A 20,568-nucleotide genomic window follows, 5' to 3' on the forward strand; every position below is an offset into this window, starting at 1 on the left:
CAGAGCCTCTCCTGAATAAATATCCTTTAAGTTAAACTCCATCTCAGAGGGAGAACCTTATTGCAAGGTTTGGAGAATGATGCTCTAGAAAACACTGTCCTTTTCCAACACTCAACCCATCATCCATAAATTCTCTCCGTAATATCACAAAGAGCTGGGCACCTAGCCTCAGCCTGGAAAGCCAGAGGAAAGAATCCAAAAACTCCTGACCCAGTCTCTCTGGACAACACTGGGAGGAATAAGTTGGGCCCCTGAATTCTCTTGCTTTCCCTAGAAAGTTGAAGAGACCTGGAGTTCTACTGCTGGCTCCACTATTAGAGATGAGTTGAATGATTCAAATTACTTGGCCTCAGTTTTTCCTCTGTAGAAATACAGAAATGGTAAGGGATTTTGGAGACAGAATGAAAAAACAATTACCTCCTAGACTTTTTCCTGTTCTACCGCCTATAACCCATGGAAAGAAGAAAGGGAGGGAGGACCGGAAGGAAGCAATGTACTGAAGACCTGCTCCTCTCATCAAGAGGTGGCATCAACTTCCCTCCCATGGAACAGGGCTGGGTTTAGTGACTCACTTCCAATGAGCAGGATGGGGCAGAAGTGGCGCTGCATGACTTCCAAAGCTAGATTGTAAAAGGTAACACAGTTTCCACCTGGTGCTCTCTCTTAGGATACACACTTGAAAAGATTTGAGCCCCCAGGTAAGAGACCATATGGGGAGACCACACAGAGACAGGCAGGCCCAAGGAGGCCAGCTGTTTGAGTCTTCTTGTGAGCTAACACCAGCTCCAGTCACTGTCCAACTGTTACTACATGAGAGACCCTGAGTGAGAACTGCCTGGCTAAACTTAGTCAACTTGCAGAATCATGATCAATAATAATAATAAATGGTTTGTGTGGTTTTGCAGTAAACTTGGGTGGTTATTACATAGCAATAGATGAGCTGGGGCGAATGAGAGATCTTAAAGCAAAGATCCATCTTTATTCATAACTTTGAGAATAGCTTGACAAATACACATACCTACATATGTGTACACACATACACACACACACACACACACGTATATATATATAAATTTAGAAGAAGGTAAACCTGGTTCTAAAACTACCCAAACAAAACAAACTCAATTTATAGTCATGAGATTTTTCTCACAGGCCTCAGTGAGGACAGGCCAAGCACTGATGAAGCAGAAACTGGGCTTTTGTCCACACACCAATGACTGGCCTATCTCATCTGTCTGAAGATATTTAAGAGCTGTAATAACCAAGCAGATGTTACATCTACATGCTCAGCATATGCACTCATCTCCACAGGGATGCCAGTGATGCTCACTGGAGCCTGTTTTCTCCATTTGACATCACTGTTCTAGGCCAGGCACAGCGGCTCACACCTGTAATCCCAGCACTTTGGGAGGCCGAGACCAGTGGATCACCTGAGGTCTGGAGTTTGAGACCAGTCTGGCCAACATGACAAAACCCTGTCTCTACTAAAAATACAACAAATTAGCTGGGATGGTGGCAGACACCTGTAATCCCAACTGCTCAGGAAGCTGAGGCAGGAGAATTGCTTGAACTCGGGAGGCAGGTGTTGCAGTGAGCCAAGATCACACTATTGCACTCCAGCCTGGGCAACAAGAGTGAAACTCCATCTCAAAAACAACAACAACAACAACAACAACAACAAAAGACATAGTTGTTCTAATTTAGGTTGCGTTTAAAATGGTAATTTTCAGCATGAGCAGAGGCTACTTCCTGTAAGCACTGAAAAATATTTACTAACACACTGCTCTTGTTAAGCTACTGTATAAAAAACACCATAGACTGAGAGGCCTAAACAGTAGACATTTATTTCTCACAGTTCTAGGGGCTGGGAAATCCAAGAACAAGGTGCTGACCCTTTACTTCCTGGTGAGGGTCCTTACCTTAGCTTGCAGGCAGCCACCTTTTTGCTGTGTCCCCACAAGGTGAAGAGAGATGGAACTCCAGTATCTCTTCCTCTTCTAATAAGACCATTAATCTCATCATGGGACCCCTCCTCATGACTTCATCTAAACCTAATGACCTCCCAAAGGCCCTGCCTCCTAATACCATTACTTTGGGGGTTAGGGCTTCAACATATGAATTTGGGGGAGCACAAATGTGCCTTCCATAATACACACCAAAAGCATAATTATAAAAAGTTTATTAGAATGGCCCTGAAGCTTTATTTTTAGATAATTCACATTTGAGGTATTGTGTTTAAAATAACAGAATTCTGCTTAAGCCTTTAGAATGATAGCCACCCATAATCATTAAAGATTTTGAAAGTCTCACTGCTTGAAAAGGGGTGACTTTTCAATTGTTTTGACAATAGCGCTCCACGCTGCTATCTCCAGACACTGTAATTGTAAAAGATTTGCCATCATCCTTGCTGCTGAGTTTATTGTCACCCCAATAGACACTTGATTTTTTTTGGTGATGCTGCTCCTAGTCACGAAATGGGAAGAAATCCAAAATTAAGGGCTTGGGAAACATGAGTTTTAGTTCTTTCCTTATGGTACCACCAAGGGAAGGGGTAAGAGGAAGATCAGAGAATAAAACTTTTAAAGTCAATTAGGAATGTTTCAGTCATTTAGTTCACAACAGAGAGGGAAACTGCAACATGTGTGGATTGTGTGACCAGAGCTGCTACAGGCCTAATCCCTCCCAAGGCACAGCTGGAACAGTGGCGTCCTGACTCCCAGTCCAGGGCTTTTTCTATTTTGTGAGTCTCACTAAAGCCGCAGTCAGAAATGAATGGATTCTCTGTGTCCTTATGACAGGGCAGGCTAAGGACAAAACTCTGAAATTCTGGGAATAAAGGGAATGCGTTAGATATTTTCTTATTATTATCTGCCTTATGCTATCTCCCCATTTTCCACCTCAGTAACTCACACGTTCCCCAGTCCACTCTTTCATCCCTGATGGTGGACATTGGAAGGTGTGCAAGAGAAGCTGGGCTGCCCTGTTGTGGAGGGAGGGCTCTAGAGGAAACTTACAGAGCCATTGTGAGTATCTCAAGCTCTGTCAGTGATTAACTCATGACTGAGCATTCTAGACTCACAGTCAGCTTAAATACGTTTCCTAAATTCTTCAAACAACTTGACGTTCCTAAATCACGAAGGTGACTTTGCATTTACTTCCAGAGTCCTAGTTTTGTTTTTGTTTTTGCTTTGCTTTTTACTTAGCATTATTTATTTACTTTAGAAGTTGAAAAATATATTCTAGAAATTGTCTCTCTTGTTGCTGCAGCAAGGTTACTCTGTCCCTCATTAGATTTATGGACAAATTTGTAATGTCAACAAAATGTGGACATCCTTTAACATCATTAGAGTGGGTTAGTAAAACAATCTAGTTGCTTTGTGCTTCTAATTTGCCTTAGTTGAAAACAGTTTGTGGCCTTCAGAAAAGTAACTGGCATTTGATCTATAAAAGCAGAAAAGTTTTTTCTTTAGTTTATTAGAAAACTAGGCCAATTTTTTCTGTAAAACGTAATTTGGGGATAAATATGGGAGTACTTGTAAGTGGAAATATCTGTGTCTGTGTGTGTGCTCATGTGCATGTGTATACACATATGTAGATCAAAGTATTTTTATTTCTTGAAGAAGACATTTAAGAAAATATATGTGTGTGTATGTGAAATATAAATATATATATACCTTGATTTTTCCAATTATTCTGGAACTTACCTGCAAGTAAACTTCAGATCTATTAAATGCTAGCACTCTCCATTCCTAATGCTCAACTGTCAGCCTAGCTTTTTTTTTTTTTTTTTGAGACGGAGTCTCGCTGTGTCGCCCAGGCTGGAGTGCAGTGGCGCGATCTCGGCTCACTGCAAGCTCCGCCTCCCCGGTTCCCGCCATTCTCCCGCCTCAGCCTCTGAGTAGCTGGGACTACAGGCGCCCGCCACCGCGCCCGGCTAGTTTTTTGTATTTTTAGTAGAGACGGGGTTTCACCGTGTTAGCCAGGAGGGTCACGATCTCCTGACCTCGTGATCCACCCGCCTCGGCCTCCCAAAGTGCTGGGATTACAGGCTTGAGCCACCGCGCCCGGCCAGCCTAGCTTTTTTTATAGTGATACACTGATATTAGCTTGCCATAACCCTGGTAGTGGTCCAGACTTACATTCTCACTTAAAGTGTCTTTTACTCCTGCTCTGAAAGCCAGTGTTCTGTTTGACTGGCTCGTCATCATTTTTTTCTAGTTATTTCTCACCAAAAAGTGAACCTATGGTCTTTGGCTAGTGTCAGCTACCCAGAGTGCAGGAGAGAGAACGCTGTAAAGTGGAAGGCGCGCAGAAATAGGAAATGGTAGACTGGAGAGACAATGAGTTCAAGGTTGAAACATAACAAAGAAAGGGAGTGCCAGCATGCGGTGGCTGTTTGACTCTGGGCAAGCTTTCCAATGGTTTTAAGACTCAATTTACCTATATGACTCATCTGTATCTGAAATAACGCCTATCTCCAAGGCTACTGTGATATTTAATTTAATATTTTATGTGAAATAGTTAGCTTAGCATGTAGAGGAAGCTAAGAATTCCATTGGTGTGTACATATGCAGCACCTCCTGAGCTTCTTTCACATACGTATGTCTGCATGCCTGCCTGTGGGTAGCGTGGGTGTAAGTGTGCGTGCACGTATAATTTCATATATCGTAAGTACACAGATAGATGCATGTATGTGTGTACCTGAGTATATGTGTCTTCGTGTGTGTGTGTGTGTGAATGTGTGCATGTCTGGTTATATGTAGCAATCGCTGCAGCTGAAAAGAATGTGAGCTTGCGGAGAACTTTAGAGATTGAACAGAACAGAACTTTCATCGCTTCTTAATTTTTTTGTGTGTTATTTAATTTTTATTTCATAATCATAAACTTAACTCTGCAATCCAGCTAGGCATGGGAGAGAACAAGGAAAACATGGAACCCAAAGGGAACTGCAGCGAGAGCACAAAGATTCTAGGATACTGCGAGCAAATGGGGTGGAGGGGTGCTCTCCTGAGCTACAGAAGGAATGGTCTGGTGGTTAAGATAAAACACAAGTCAAACTTATTCGAGTTGTCCACAGTCAGCAGTGGTGATCTTCTTGCTGGTCTTGCCATTCCTGGACCCAAAGTGCTCCATGGCCTCCACAATATTCATGCCTTCTTTCACTTTGCCAAAGACCACATGCTTGCCATCCAACCACTCAGTCTTGGCAGTGCAGATGAAAAATTGGGAACCATTTGTGTTGGGTCCAGCATTTGCCATGGACAAGATGCCAGGACCTGGATGCTTTAGGATGAAGTTCTCATCTTCAAATTTCTCCCCATAGATGGACTTGCCACCAGTGCCATTATGGCGTGTGAAGTCACCGCCCTGACACATAAACCCTGGAATAATTCTGTGAAAGCAGGAACCCTTATAACCAAATCCTTTCTCTCCGGTGTTCAGAGCACGAAAATTTTCTGCTGTCTTTGGAACCTTGTCTGCAAACAGCTTGAAGGAGACGCGGCCTAAGGGCTCGCCGTCGACGGCAATGTCGAAGAACACGATAGGGTTGACCATGGCTAATAGTAAAGGAATTTCCTCAGCAGCAGTGTCTGCAAAGCCCATCGCTTCTTAATTTATCCCTATTTGGCCCTGTCATCAGGAGATTCATAACTTAACTCATAGAGACGTTAAAAATGCTCAAAGGATAAGGCAATAAGATTACTTGGTCTTTTTAATTTTATTTTATTTTATTTTAATAGTGCATGTAAGAGTCATTGAGGGGTTGGTACTTTTTAAAGAAAGAGATGTGGAAATGCATTTACTTATTTATTCATTCAGGATATTTGGGTTGCCCATGATATGCCAGGCACCAGGAAAACGGTTGAATCAGTAGAATAGGTTAAACATCTGATCCCACCTCAGAGAGCACACCTTTCCTGGGGAAACAGAGAGGTGTAAATAAACATCTACCCCATCCTGTAATATGACCTATTATAGCAGCAAAATGTGCAACAGTAGCAGAAAAGAGAGAGTGATTAGTTTAGCATGCTATAGTCAGTGAGGGCTTTCTGAAGACGTGGTATTTAGGCTGAGACATCAGGGATAAGAAGGCTCTGTCCAAGTGGAGGAAAGTCAAGACAGAAGGTAGAAGAAATGCAAAGACATGGGGACTTGAGAAAGTCAGGCAGTGTTGAGAAATGGCAATGGTTTGGTGCCACTGGTGAGTATGGAAGAGGTGATCAGAGGCCCAGCCACGAAGGGCTTCCTCAGGCCCTTGGTAAAGTGTTGTTGCTTTCTTCCTGGAAGAGATCAAAAAAGAGCCGGCGAATGTACCAAGACTGATTAGACTAAGATGAGATCAGCTGCGCATTTTGGAAGGATGAGTAGTGGTGGTGTGAGGATGAAGTGGAGTAGGAAGTGAGGAGTGGAATCACTCCACAGTGCGGAGAAGGACTGGACCATGATCAGGAAAAGAGAGGGAGGAAGAACCCACCTGAGATGCATTCAAGATATAATTGTTAGGAATTGTTGACAAGAAAGAGAAATCATCAAAGCCACTCCCGTTTCTGACTTGTGCGATTTGTCAATGGTGGTGCAACAAGCAAAAAGAATAGCACATGGACGAGACAGTGTGGACACTGGACAATGAAGTGAAACTCATGAATTTAGTTCAAAATATTTTACTTAGAAACACTTTATACATTCTGGTAGAAACCTCCAAATTTCCTGATATTATCTCTATGAATTGGGTAAGCATTAGAACAATGTAAGAATCATTTGAAATTCTAGGACTGAATTTAACCAACCGTAAACCTGTGGCGTAAGAATAGACTTTCTGAAACTCAAATTCACTTAAAAATGACATTTGTGTATGTGTGTGCACATGCACAAATATATTTGTATATATTCGGTCCCTTGCTTTCCCTGACTAACCTTCAAATTTAGCAGTTCTCCCTTCCTATGCTGAACTGTGTGTATTTGTATGTGCACCTATGTGTGTGTGTGTCTGTGTATGTGTGTCTATGTGTGTGTGTGCTTGTATGTAGGGTTTATAATTTAAGGCTCAAGGACTATGGGACACAAGCTTTTCCAAAACTCTGAAATTACAGCCCTATTTTATGAACAGGAATAGATTCATATTGTATCTGAGGAGGAAGATCACAGCTTTCTTAAAGGAACCATTAAAAAAAAAGTTTCAGAAACACTGTCTGGAATCACTTTGTTCATGTCACCCTTCAATGTGTGGGAGAAATTGGAATCCCACTGGGGGGTGGAGATACTTGTTCAAGGACAAAAAACAATTATATTAACCAGAAAAATCTCATTCGTTAATCCCAAAAGACTTTTAATCCAGATGGGACCTTTTCTTTCATGGAGTATGTTGAATTGTAACAAACTCAGCTATGACTGATTATTGCTTTTGACAGATTCTACATTGTTTCTCATGGCAAATTGGTGGAAAGAATTCCATAATAAAGCTCAAGCAGATTTTTATTTCAGTAGTTATCTCAACACATTTCTAGAGATAGACTCTTCTTGTACGGTATTTATATTTTAATTTTTTAGTATTTGAAATATGTTAGAATCTTTAAACATAATAATCTAGAATTTGAGTGACAAAATAAATGACCTTGTACTAAGTGAATTTGGATAACTGAAAAAAATTGTGTTTGGCCTCTATTTCAGTCTCTCAGGGCCCTGGCAGGCACACTCAACTTGGCACAGGGTCTGAGAAGTGCTGGGAGTGATGGTGCAGTCTCCCAGGGACAGTCGCAGTGGGGAGCTGTTAGGGAACTTGAGCCTGATGGGCCAGGGAAGGAAGGAGCCACCAGAACCCAGAGCAAGTAGCACCCACTGATAGGTGCTGCGGCCTTCAGTAGACACCATGGTGGCTCAGCAGGGAGACAGCAGGAAAGAGCACCTCCCCAGCTTCAGTCTCTTTCACTGTCACATCTTCTGCTGGTGATTTCCATTGGCTGAGCCCAACTGGAAGCCAGAAAGGAAGCCAATAATGCAGTTTAAAAGGCCTAAGTAGGTGGAGAAAGGTGGGTGCTGCATTCAGAGGAAAGTGATCCAGAGTCACTTAGCACAAGGTCATTACTTTTGTCAATCAAATTCTAAATCATTAGATTTAAAGATTCTAACATATCTCAAGTTACTAAAGAAGAAAAATGTAAATACCATACAAACAGATTTTCCTGTACAAGGAAGGTAGCCGGCATAGATTCTTTTTTTTCTCAAGAGGGCTAACTACATATACTTGAGTGTAAATATAATGTGAAAATATGAGCCTGGTGGATTTTTTACCTACTCTTTCATAAGCTATGTTCACATTCAGCCATATTCCATCGTGGCTCTGCTGACCAGGAGCTGAGTTGTTCATGTCCTCCAGGAAGCAGATGCCAAGAAGAAGGTAAAAGAGCAAGAGATTTATTGTGAGCAAATGCAAATGGTAAAGTGGAAAAAAGCAAGAGTTGACAGGGAGAGCCTTCAAACCATGCTGTGGGGCTGAGACTAGCAGGACAAGAAGGGGAGACGGGAGGATTAAAAGGGAGGACTCTTAGAGCACAGCATTGCTCTGAGAAAGGCCCCCAAGACCAACCAGGAGCTCTGTCACAAAGACCGCCCATAGAGCAGTCCCATGTTGGGAGGAGATGGCCTTGCCTTGTACCAGTATTTTGCTCATTGTTCGAGGGCCACCCAAGAAAAGCACCATGGCTCAAAAGCAGTGCCAGACCTAGGGGACGTTCCTCCTCGCCGCTGGGTAACCAATCTTTTCTTGGAGATCTGAGGTTGTGTCTCCATGTCTGCCACAGATACCATGACTTTCACCCCAGAAGGAGCACACCATGAGACAGAGGAAATCCTGGGCAGGCATGAAAGGGAAACTGTCTCGTGTCTCCAGAGAAAGTCCCCTGTGGAGGGAAAAGAGTAAGGCAAATGGAAGCAGGGGTTCAGGGACCTGTGACTTGACCTCCTTTGTCAGGATGGAAATCTTGAGCAAGGTGTGGTGTTGAGAAAACCAGAAACTAGAAACGCTGGTTGGAGAGCACTCAGAGGGTGGCCCTGAGTTTACAAGGGATGCTGCAGTTGATTGACAATGGTAAGATGGCCTGATTAGGCTGAAATAAGGCCTCCATCAGCCTCCAGAGCTACCTTGGCTGTTGGATGGAGTGGAAGGGCTGCAGGAGGGCCTGCCTGCATACAGCAAACACAAGAGGCAGCTGTGGGTGCCGGCTGCTGGGCCACATCAACTATGGTCGGGTTAAACACCCTGTAGCCAAGGTTAATATCTAAGCCGCAGGCCAAATTGGTGGTTAAAGCCAGTACTCAGGACATTCTGTTGGTCTAGTGAGGGAGAACCACTCAGCTGGCTTAATGAGAGAACAGACACAGATCTGGGACTTTGTCCGCAGATGCAAGCCTGGAGCCACCTCACAGCAGAGAGGAGCAGGAACCCAGAGTATGGAAGCCCCTTTCTCTCCTGCACAGCACCTGCAGCCCAAGGCACTCACAGCACCATTGTGGGCAGCAGTAGGTGGATTAGAAACCACATGGCCCTGAGAGGAGTTGAACTTTGCTTCAACTGACTCTTAATCTGACATGAGATTGTGCTAATTGGAAGATACCAAGATACTATTAAAAAAGAAGATGAAGTTCTCTTGTTTCAACCCCTATTACTATTGACTGTCAACTTCCCAAAAGACTTCAGAAAAAACTGTTAATGGAAAAAAACCAAATCTATTAGATTTACTGTAGTATAAGAAAATACCACCTTGGTAGAGTCTTGACAGTGTCTCAGATTGACAAAGTCAGGGTCTGCACTGGGGGACTTCTAAGGTAGCTTCTGCAAGGTGGGGAGTGGCTTGGGACTGGGCAGGGTTTCTACCCTAACAGTTCTCAATTGGTAAGCCCCACAAGGCCAAGGGTCTTGAAGCAACCCTTGATAAGAAATGTACTGGATTTGATAAGCTAGCTATTTTAGTGAATTTACTGCCTTATTTTTGACAAGTAAGTCTTCCTGAAGCAAGCAGGTACGTGATTTTTGCTTGGTTCCAACATTGTTTAATACAAGCACAAAAAAATGACTGCTCCCAGTGTTGTTTTAAGACACTGACTGGGAGTTTTGCTGACTTCAGTTCTCAGGGGGTGAAGAATAGTGAGAGGAATGGTATAAATTTATTTTAAAAAGTGGTATTTTGGGGGGTCTTTCTTAGCACATATTTTTAACATGTTTCCTTTTAACACAGTTTTAAATTTCAGAAAACCTTCAAAGGTAGTACAGAGAGTTCCCATATATCCCCCACATCCATTTTCCCCTATCATTAACATCATAATGTGGTACACTTATCACAATTAATGAACCAGGATTAATACATTATTACTAACTGAAGTTCATATTTCATTCAGATTTTTTTAGTTTTCACCTTAACGTCATTTTCCTGTCCCAGGATCCCACCTGGCTACCACACATGTTTAGTTCTCAAGTCTCCCTAGGTTCCTCATGGCTGTGACAGTTTCTGACTTTTTCCTTTTTCTGATGACGTTGACAGTCTGAGGAGTGCTGATGGAGCATTTTGCAGAATGTCCCTCACTTGGCATTTGCCTAATGTTTTACTCATAATTATCCTGGACTGATGGTTTTTGAAAGGAAGACCACAGAGGAAAAGAGCCATTCTTAGCACATCGTATCAAAGGCACATTCTACAGGTTGAGTCTCCCTTATCTGAAATGCTGAAGACCAGAAATATTTCAAATTTTGAATTTGTTCAGATTTTGAAATATTTGCATATACATAATGAGATATCTTGGGGATGAGACCAAAGTCTTAACAGGAAATTTATTTTTGTTTCATATACACCATACACCCATAGCTTAAAGGTAATTTTATAAAATTTTTAAATAACTTTGGGCATGAAACAAAATTTTGAATGTGTTTTGACTTCAATCTGTCACATGAGATCAAGTGTAGAATTTTCTGCTTGTGGCACCATGTTGGCACTCAAAATGTTTCAGATGTTGGAGCGTTTGGATTAGAGAATGTTCAACTTGTATCAGCATGACTCATGACTGTTGACATTGACCTTGATCACCTGGCTGAGGTGGTGTTTGTCTGGCTTCTCCACCGTAAGTTTCCTTTTCCCCTCTTTTCATACTGTGCTCTTTGGAAGAAAGTCATTACATGCAGTCTAGTCTTCAGGAGCAGGGAGTTATGCTTTACCTCCTGGAGGGCAGAATTTCTGCATAAATGATCTGGGAATTTCTACAGAGACCTTTGTCTCCTATCCCATTTATTCATATATTTTATTATTTTTATATCAATATGAAATCATGAATATGTATTTTATACTCTGGGTTATAGTCCCATATTGTTTTATTTATTTTCTTGGTCTAATTGTTCCAGCTTTGGCCATCGGGAGCTCTGTCCATTGTTTCTTTTGTCCCTTTGACATTTCTCCACCATTGTGTCCTTTTTTTCCCCCAATCACTTCCTTGCTTCCTGGAACTGCAAGCTGTGCCATGTTCATTGTACATATTTTGTGACGCAGCCATGTCTCCAAAGAACCCTGGTTCCTTTTATTGGAGAATGGTAGAGAAATGAAGATCTGGGTGCTAGGTTTACTCATTGCTACTGGGGTGTCATTGTATCTAGTGGCATTTCTTTTTTCCATGTGTGTACTACATTTGTGACCCCTTCATTTGTGAATCTACTTTTATTCTTTCAATAACAAGGTCACTTGAGAAGCCATAGAAGTCAGCCACAGAGTGACCTGAAAACTTGGTCTCTCACAGTAAAGATATCTCACTGTACAAAAAAGGTTTAAACTGCAGAAGAGTCTTCCATGCACTGCAGCTCCAAAAAGTTAAACATGATCTCTCAGATGGTTTAGAGCTTTGTTCCCACCCAAATCTCATATCTAATTGTAATCCCCAGGGGGGGCCTGGTAGGAGGTGATTTGATCATGGGTATAGTTTCTCATGGTTTAACACCATCCCCCTTGGAGCTGTAGTCACGATAATGAGTTCTCAGGAGATCTGGGGATTTTTTGGTTGGTTGGTTTGTTTGTTTGAGATGGAGTTTTGCTCTTGTTGCCCAGGTTGGAGTGCAGGGGTGCAATCTCAGCCCACTGCAACCTCTGCCTCCCAGGTTCAAGCAATTCTCCTGCCTCAGTCTCCCAAGTAGCTGGGATTATAGGTGCCTGCCACCATGCCTAGCTAATTTTTTGTATTTTAAGTATATAGGGATTTCACCATGTTGACCAGACTGGTCTCGAATCCCTGACCTCAGGTGATCCACCCACCTCGGCCTTCCAAAGTTCTGAGATTGCAGGCATGCGCCACCGCGCCCAGCTGATCTGGTTTTTAAAAAATGTGTAGCACCTGCCCTCTCTCTGTCTTCCTCCTGCTCCACCCAGGTGAAGTGCTGGCTTCCCCTTTGCCTTCCACCATGACTATAAGTTTCCTGAGGCCTCCCAAAATGCCAGCATCATTCTTCCGGTATAGCCTGTGGAACCATGAGCCAATTAAACCTCTTTTCTTTACAAAGTACCCAGTCTCGGGTATTTCTTTATAGCAGTGCAAGAACGGACTACTACAGTCTCCATTTGTTACATACCGAAAACAACAGAGAAGTTTTCATTTTTTCAATGCAAATTCAAAGTTTTGAACAAGGCAAATTAGAAGTCTGACAGGCAAAGTCCCCATCTTGGTGTGACTGATGACTGCTCACAGTGCTGTGATGAATGGGTCCCTAAACCAAACACATCAATATCTACTGGGCGTGGGAAGGACAACGTTTGCTACCTTCAGCGAGGTTAAACCCTTTTCTCTCAGACATCGTGTTAAAACAGGCTCCATAGTTACAGTTTGATCCCAAGACAAAGAAAGAAAGGTCAATGATTAAAGGCAATTCTTTACCATCAAATTAAGATGTGACAAATTTGTCTCTTCTTCACTGACAATATTTTGCTTCTTCTGCAAAACCAAGATTAAAGACAAAAAAAAAAAATAGAAAAGTAAAAGAAAGACTAAGATTTTAAGAATTTTCCATTTCAGTCCCCTGGTTGTTTCTGTTTGTTCATTTAGCTATTTTCCCTAATTGTTTTGAATACAGTAAAATCTCATACCATAAAAACTTTTTTTAAAAAAGAAATAAAATAATTTTGGTACGGAGAGTTGCATTTGATTCTAGTGAAGATTTGGGCTTCAGTAAAGGAAGTAAGGCTTAATGAGACAATTTCTAAAAAGAAAAACTTCATGTAATTGAAATGTTAAAATATTTTATAATTCTATCGCCTAGCATATATTCACCCTGGGCAGTTTATGTGTCTTTGGGGGTCCATCTTTCCCAAGTGGCTTTCAGAGCAAGATGCCCGAGGTCTTTCTCATACACATTGTCATGGGAACTGTTTCATGAACCATAGCTGAGTGTGGCAGGACTGAGCGATACATCCAATGACACACAACTGAATCCTGGCACTGATCCAGGGACAGCATTGTCTGTGAGCTGCTCGATGAGTTGGCCTGGTGTGAAAACCTGGGTAGGTTGTGGTACACGGTACTGGATCATGATTAATCAGCCAGTCAACTCCTCTCTCTCTGGAAAGGAGATGGACCCCCCCAGAGTGGTTTTAGGTTCACCAGAACTCCTATAATCACCTGAATTGTGGTCAAAAATGTTTCTGGTCTCCATAAGGCCTGGCTTTGGCTGCTGAGATAGTTTTTTGTGCTTTTTAACATCCTGGAAAGCACTTTTAATAAAAATTATCTCCTGTGGTTACCCAAGCACATCTTGGCTCCTTGAAACTTAAGAATCTAACATAATGGTAACACTTTAAATGACCAAGAGTATATATGGTAGGTTTCTTGAGGGCAGTTATCAAGTCTTATCTTTATATCGTAAGTGGGCACATTTAGCAAGTACAGACACTCTCAGACTTATAATGGGGTTACTTTCCCATAAACCCATCATAAGTTGAAAATGCATTTAATATACCTAATCTCGTGAACATCATAGCTTAGCCTAGCCTAGCCTAGCCTGCCTTAAATTTGTTAATAACACATCAGCCCACAGTTGGGCAAAATCATCTGGCAGCACAGTATACTGTAGAGTCCCAATTCTTACCCTTGTGATCGTGGCTGACTGGGAGCTGTGGCTCACTGCCACTGTCCAGCTTCATGAGAGAGTATTGTATGGTATATTACTAGCCTGGGAAAAGATCAGAATTCACTGATATTCTGATCAGTTCAGAATTCACTGAACTATGGTTTCTACTGAATGTGCATTGCTTTCTCACCGTTAAGTAAAAAATTTTAAGTCAAGCCATGGTAATTCAAGAATCATCTGTACTCAATAGTGAATATGATTAGTGAATGAATGAGTGAGCTAACAAGAGCCAGAGAGAGTAAATGAATTACCTGAGGCTATGAGAAAAGAGGTATGTTTTGCCTCTTTTCATAATGTCTTGCCCCTGTGTTAAACAGTACTGAAACTAGTCATTCTTTCCTGTCCATATGTTAAATAATACTAAGACCAAGCAAAAGTAGCTCAGTTGCATGTCCCAGGGATACCTGTTTCTGAAAATTAGACCATAAATGAGCTAAATAATTCATGTATTAAGGCAAACCATTTCCTTAGAAAGACTGACTTCTTAGCTTGGCCTTGCTGTGCCCAGCTAATTGAAAGCTATAATAATATAAACTCCATGCAGTTCAAACCAGCTGCCTACATGGAAAAGAACATCTTAAAAATTCCTCAGCCGAAGTCCTAGGGTGCTATTGATACCCTACCCTAATTTTCATTTCCAGCCACTATTAAGACCCATCAAGGTGGTGTTCTATCTTACTATGGTGTGACTTACAGTTTTGCGTGATAGAAAGGTTTTTCTGGTGGTCTTCAGGGGAATCGATGGTCAATACAACACAATCAGTTTTCAGTTCCCTTTTTCTTCTTTTTAAAACATGATTTCACATTTCTCTGAATGTGCAAAAATCTACTAAGCACAGGGAAGTACAGGTGTCATTGCTTTCCTACAAGGTCTTGGAGCATGAAACTAATAAGCCATTTTCTTTTTTGTTATTTTGCCTAAGGAATAAAATTATTGGACTAGAAGTTATTTCAAAAATCTTTCCAATTCTAAAATTTGGGTTTCAGTAAATCTAGGGAAGTGCTCACTAAATTCAATTTTGAATAAACATCAAAATTGTTCTCTACCATGTTGAATACAGAAGAAATCCAACATTGTCTTGATTCTGAGATAGAAAGTGGTTTATGGCACATGGCAAACTGTGTTAAGGCCCTCTGGCCCCTTGAACACTGAATTTAATTTCTCAAATATACACAAAAATGCACAGCTTCGGACTTGCAGTAAAGTGTCTGTTGTGAGAGTTGTTTTAGCCCAAATGGCTCTAAAACATGGCTGTCAATTCCAGACGTTTCCAACTGGATGAGACAACAGCCACCACATGTCACACAATGCACCACACACAATGTAAACATACCATTCACGTTCACACTCAGATATTTATGGCATTTTCCATGGTTGCCATGTCAACCCATGGAGCAACCAGGCCATTAAATCACGCTGTCAGCAGGCCAAGACAGTAACACTACAAAAAAATTCCAGTTGCTGACATGAAACATTACATTTATCATTTCAAGACCTGTTTTTTTCCAGCTGCCTCTTGCTTTATGCTCTTCACTGCTTTCGAGCTGGTCTTTTAGGGTACAAGGAGAATACAAATGAGCTGTTTAAAATGCAGTGGAAATCCCAGTCAACTCTTGAGTATTTTTACTTTCATAGAACTTATTTTTTTAAGGTGATAATCTTGAGGTCACATGTCAAGAGAAGGGACGGGCTGAGAACTGACATATTATTGATATAACTGGCCAGTTTCTAACTTTCCAGCCTGGATTCAGTCTTTTATTTCTCTCCTCTGCATGAAATTGTTCTCAGCAAATGTCTACATTTCAAGCACATTCACTCTAATTTCTTCTGAACCCTGATGTCTTCTGAAACTCTGATTTCTCCTTAGGAGTTCTCATTAAAAACATTTTCAGGGTCGTGTAGAAAGAAGGCATGCAGAAAGACTCATCAACAGATCGAGAGGTCGGCTCTACAATCAGTAACAGAGACAAAGAACAGACTTTTTAGGGCAGTCCTGATTTTTCATGATTATATTAATTTCAGAAAAGGTAAATCATTGAATGTATAACTGGATGTAATTCAAATGTTCTACCACTAGAAGGCTTTTCATATAAATTCACAATCAGAAAAAGTTTTTCCTGTCATACTATGCATTAAGAATTTTAGAAAATAAGGACATTGTGACTTTTTGGTGTATGTGATGATGCAATTGTTATACCATGACGACTGTACATGAATAGAAAGACGATGCAAAGCCAGCCTGCCTTGCCTCGCGCTGTCTCTCCTCTCCGGCAGCTGTGCTTCCTCCTCTTCCCTTTGGCCACGTCTGAGCACATTAAGCTTGCAGGATTGTGATGGGAATTAAAGGCATTTCAGCTACTCATGTGCACAGCGCTCTTCTCCTCATTCTACCTGGAGAACAACACTAAGAAGGTACAATCAGTGAGAGCTTTCAGAGGAGAACAAGCCTGGATGAGACTCTTCTTGAACTGGGCATCAGAACAGCTCTCTCCTCCTCACCCATCTGCACACAGCCCTCGAAAGGCATGCCATCCCACAGACATTTTTCTTGAAAAAAGAGACAGAATGAATTCAGGGAATGTGAAAATGAAAGAAGAAATGATGGGTTAGAGAACATCCAGGCTATTCTCATGGAGCAGACACCTGGGGGCAGAGGTGAGAGAGGCTGGGAACAAACCCGAGGTCCTCAGACACCTGCTAGCTCACGGGCAAGTGGAAGGGGCAGAGCCTTACAGAGCTGACTTTGAAACAGGCAAACTGGGGACCAGAGCTGAGACTGGATAATATGAACTGAATCTTCAAAGATGGGTTAGCAATTTCTGACACTTGTATATGGGGGATAAGAAACTTCTAGACTGAAGAAACCCTTGAACATATGCCCAGGGCTGGAGAAATAATGATGCAGTCCCAGAAAGAAAAAGTAGATCCTGTACTTTCAAAGCAGATTAGGCAAGATACAGGAAAGGGCCAAGCCAGGGAGTCCGAGGAGTGCCTGGGTGAGGAGACTGCAGCAGGAGAAGTTACAGTGGAAAGGGATGTGGTCAGATCTGTGTTCTTGGGTGATGTTTGTAAATGAATCTGATGAGAAGGGAGATGAAGTCATGAAATCATTAGAAGTTCATTAGAATAATTGGATTTAGGAGACAGCAAAGATAATAATAATGATAAAAGAATTTAAAATTATCATTCAAAGTCTGAATGTATTGGCGTGTGGCAAAAACTCCTCTCCCAGAAATTTGAGTGTAAAAACAATACCTTTAGAATGAATAAATAATAGTATAGTCACACAAAGTAATAGTACACCGCAATGAGAAAAGAGTGAGCTATAAGCACAAACATATGGTTGAATCTCGCAAAGATAAAAGTTGAGAAAAAGAAGCCAGTCACAGAAGAGTCAATATGATGTGACTCCAATTATTTGGAGTCCCAAAACGAATCATGCTGCTGGCTGGATGGTTGGGATCCTGGGGAGGGTAAAGTCATTGACTGGAAGGGAAATAGCCCGTGGTTTCCAAGGGGCTGGTAGTGTTCCATCTCTTGATCTGGGTGCTGGTTGCAGGATGTGCTTGGGTTGTGAAAAATCACCGGGTGGTACATTTATGATATGTTCACTTTTCTTTTCTGCCTGTTAAACTTTGATAAAAGTTTTTACAAAAATGCTTTGGGGATTTTAGTTTAAGGAGGTGGATTGACTGACAGGTGATCTTTAAATGTCCAGCCCTTGAATCTAAATACAAATAGGGGTAAACAAGGCCATGTTTCTTGGATTCCAGGAAATTAGGAACTATGATTCAGCAAGTTAGAGCATTGCATCATGTAGTGAAACCCCACATCTCTCGGTTGTAGTCCTCCTACCTCTCAGCCAGACTTGAACGCTAGCTTAGCAGCCACAGGCCTGGAAACAGTCCGCACAACCAACTCATTGTCTCATTAATTTCGAGGATGTAGAAAAATAAAAAGTGATAAGGGCAAGGGTGGGAGGCTATCTCTTAGCAGCTTCAGAATAAAACCAGTGGAGCTCAGTTCCTGCCAAGAACTCAGGAGAAATCCATCATTCCTCTTGCCTGGCCTGTGGTCAGCGCCACTGTGGTGATAAGCGGAGAAGCCTGTAATGATTAACTGGGCATGTACGTACAATGGTCACCCACACACACAGACTTCTTATCATCCAGGAGCCCGGCACTTTAATACTGAATCATACCCATGTTCGGAGAAGGAAGTTTGCAGCCACTAACACACTTCAAAATTTGGATTCAGCTTTAATTCCTGTAGTTCACTAAAACCCTTCCCAACTGCTTCCTACCTAGATGAAAAAGAAGTAATTGAATTAAAAAAAAAAAGTCCCAAGTTGTTCCATTGGTGGATTACTAAGAAGCATTTGTTAATAAGAAGTTTCCATGAATGCATTTAATAGATTGTTTGCAGATTATTAACCCCTTGAAAAGGAAGAAGGAACAAAGAATGAACGTAGTGTTAGAATGAGGCAAGTACTCAGAAAAATAATGTGATCTATATTCAGAAAAATCTCCTTACATTATCCACATTACTTCAATAGTACATATAAAATTTCTGTAAAGTTGTGGCTTATAAGCAATTCTTTCAACTTCCCATCAGAGCTAGTTTAAGCAGCAACATAGTTTTTAAAAATATTTTTTGGAAACTCTGATATAGAATGCATTACATTTATTATATAGAACTCAGTACTATTCAGAGCTGTTTTCCTGATATGAACATACTTGAGATCTCTCCCCCTTCCTCCCTGCTTTACATTTCTGTCATTCATTCCTTCAGCAAATGTCGCTGAGCACCTTCTGTGTGCCAGGCCCTGTTTAGATTATTGGGGACAGGGAGGGCAGTAAGTTAGACCTCATCCAAGCCCACTGGACCTGACATTCTTGTTGCTGTGGCCTGGTGCAGTCTCATTCCCTCTGGTGCTGACTTTTGTAAATTCCTCCCAACTTTCCCCACCTCTAGTCTGTCAGCTTCCATCCCTTCCACAACTCTGGTTATTAGAGTGCTATCCTTACAGATCAAATCTGTTCATTTCACACCATCCTTCTTGCTTCCTTTCTGTCCTCCATTCCACAACAAAACAATGCAAACATGCAAATTCTTCCCCACCAAACAAAAGCAAAAGGAAACAAAACCTTTAATGGGATAAAAGGAAAGTTCACAGGATAAGAAAGGCATTCAGGGTCCTTTGAAATCTCATTCTAGATTTTTTCCCCAAGGTCCTGCATGTCTTTCTTGGTGTCCTCTGTAGGCCTTTTGATGACTCTCTATGTCAAAACAGTTTCCCTATTTTGCCTTTATTTAAGTGTATCTTTTGCCAAGAATGTTCTCTCCCTCCATTTCTGTCTATACAAAGTTCCCCATGTTTTACAAGCCAAATTCAAATGCTTCCTCCTTCATGAGACCTGTAGATAGTGGTATCCTGCTGGCACCTCTTCCCAAATCCATGTTGATGTTGGTAGTTTGAATTCATCTGTAATGAGAATATTCACACCATGGAAACTGGCAAACGCTGCAAATCAGAGCTGGATTTATTGTTTCGTTGATTGTCTAGACTTAAGAAAGTGGTGGAGAAAATGTTGATATAGCAGGTTAAACTTAAAAATGGGCTGCGTTTATAACCATTCTATTATGAAAACACATAAAGTACACTTCAGGAAATATTTTTTGAGTATTTGAAAACTGTTCTCCAATTCAACAAAGAAGCCGTTCATTCCACTGACGAACAAATGAAGTCCCAACATATGTCCTCATTGTTTCACTTTCATTTTACTACTTAACATCAACAAAAACATCAACTAACATTCATATTGGAGTTGCATTTGCTCATCATTGAGGTGAGCAGCTTCTTTGTGGAATCTGAGAGTGATCAAGAATTGATTTGTAGCCTGGGCATGATGGCTCATGCCTGTAATCCCAGCACTTTGGGAGGCCAAGGTGGGCAGATCACTTGAGGTCAGGAATTTGAGACCAGCTTGGCCAACACAGTAAAACCCCATCTCTACTAAAAATACAAAAATCAGCCAGGTGTGGTGGTGCCCACCTGTAGTCTAAGCTACTGGGGAGGCTGAGGTGGGAGGATCACTTGAGGTTGCAGGGAGGTGGAGATGGAAGTTACAGTGAGCTGAGATTGCAGCACTGCACTCCGTCCTGGGCAACAGAGCGAGACTCCATCTCAAAAAAAAAAAAAAAAAGAATTGATTTGTAGTTGGCTATAAGTGCAAAAGTTCAGCAAATCAACACAATAATTCTATTAAAATCAATTAGCTATATGGAATTTATAATTAATGTTTAAAAAATATTTAATTGATAAAATATATATTCAAGGTATACTATGAGATGATATGATATACATATACATTGCATAATGATTACCACAGTCAAATTAACTAGCATGTCCACTACT

At 41.4% G+C, this 20,568-nt stretch overlaps 1 protein-coding gene across 1 annotated transcript; it reads right to left on the bottom strand.

The window, feature by feature from the left end:
• Positions 1-4,853: 4,853 nt before the first annotated feature.
• On the bottom strand, positions 4,854-5,580 carry LOC117068375 (peptidyl-prolyl cis-trans isomerase A-like). The gene has a single exon (XM_033185448.1). The coding sequence runs from the start codon at positions 5,554-5,556 to the stop codon at positions 5,059-5,061; it is 498 nt and encodes a 165-aa protein (XP_033041339.1). The 5' UTR covers positions 5,557-5,580; the 3' UTR covers positions 4,854-5,058.
• Positions 5,581-20,568: the final 14,988 nt, after the last annotated feature.

The sequence above is a fragment of the Trachypithecus francoisi genome, unplaced genomic scaffold (genome assembly GCF_009764315.1).
Source record: "Trachypithecus francoisi isolate TF-2019V2 unplaced genomic scaffold, Tfra_2.0 Lachesis_group21, whole genome shotgun sequence".
Lineage (NCBI taxonomy): Eukaryota > Metazoa > Chordata > Mammalia > Primates > Cercopithecidae > Trachypithecus > Trachypithecus francoisi.